Source organism: Suricata suricatta, chromosome 16, assembly GCF_006229205.1.
Source record: "Suricata suricatta isolate VVHF042 chromosome 16, meerkat_22Aug2017_6uvM2_HiC, whole genome shotgun sequence".
Lineage (NCBI taxonomy): Eukaryota > Metazoa > Chordata > Mammalia > Carnivora > Herpestidae > Suricata > Suricata suricatta.
In genome coordinates, this window is record NC_043715.1 from 49,959,653 (window position 1) to 49,960,754 (window position 1,102).

The 1,102-nt window shown below is 68.9% G+C and overlaps 1 protein-coding gene across 2 annotated transcripts in view; it reads left to right on the forward strand.

Annotated features, from left to right (window-relative positions):
• Nucleotides 1-38: 38 nt before the first annotated feature.
• The window catches only part of LOC115280442 (retina and anterior neural fold homeobox protein 2-like), a 29,927-nt gene continuing 28,863 nt past the window's right edge, over nt 39-1,102 (forward strand). Inside the window, exons 1-2 of one of the 2 annotated variants that reach the window (XM_029925335.1) lie at nt 39-87; nt 426-533. In XM_029925335.1, coding sequence (XP_029781195.1) covers nt 479-533 — 55 coding nt within the window. In that variant the 5' untranslated portion in view covers nt 39-87; nt 426-478. Of the gene's footprint in view, nt 88-109; nt 328-425; nt 534-1,102 lie in introns of those variants that run through there. The other variant, XM_029925334.1, reaches the window with a different exon arrangement.

Below are 1,102 nucleotides of genomic sequence, written 5' to 3' on the forward strand. Positions count from 1 at the left end.
CACCCGCCCGTCCAGGACTTGGGAGGAGAAGGGACCCGCAGACCAGCTGGTGCTGGGGGACAGTGGGGAGGCTGCTGGACCCACCAGGCAGGAGAGGAGGGGCTGGACCAGGAAGTGGGGGGGGTCCCCAGGACTGGGGGAGATGACCCCGGGGAACCGGCTGAGGGGCCCTTTCCTGGGATGGGGACCCCCACAAGGGGCACTGCGGGGATCCCTGGGCTAGAGCCCCTGCGGGTGGGACCCCGGCCGTCTTGCCACTGAGGCCCCAACCCCGGGCTGGGGTGCAGAAGATGCTCAGAAAGGAAAGGATTACTCACTCCCCCAGGAGTAAGGGGCGGGGCTGAGGGGGCGGAGGGGGCGGGGCGGAGGGTGGGTTGAGAGGGAGAGTCCTGGGACCCTCAGGGAGGGTCTGGGTGCTATTTAAGGCCCAGGTACGGCAAGCAGAGCCCCACGAGCAGGCAGCGGAGCAGCGGCAAGGATGCAGGAGCCCGGCCCTTCCAACGGCCCTTCCAACGGCACTTCCGACGACGACAGTGCGCCTGGGCATGCGCGCCAGACGGGGGAGGGCAGAGGCTGGGAGGCTGGGAGGCTGGGAGGCTGGGAGGCTGGGAGGCTGGGAGGCGGAGGCTGGGAGGCCCTGGACCCCCGAGGGGGCCCCGGTGGGGAGGGCGGGAGGTCCGCACTGTGCTGTGGGGACTTTGTGCAGCTGGAGTGTGGGATTAAACTCCCGGGGTGGGCCGGGCAGGCGGCCTGCTGCAGGGTGGCTTGGGGCCCAGATGGGAGGGGCTGGGGGGCCCGGTGAGGTGGGAGCCCGCCGGAGGTATCCACCTGGCCGAGCTAGGGGAGCTCAGCCTGCCTGCCTTCCACAGTCGTGGGTCCTGGAATAACAAGACCAGTAATCGAGCCCATTTCAAAGATGTGCACACTGAGGCCCAGACAGCTACAGACACTTAGGCTGGAAGTTGGAGAGCCAGGGCCAGATCCAAGGGGGGCTGGCCAGATGCTGCCTCTCCTGCACAGCTGTTCCCACCCCCCAGCCCGCAGGCCTGAGCCTCCCACCTGCTCCCTGGGGCTTAGCCCAGGCAGGGGGACAGTCTTGGGT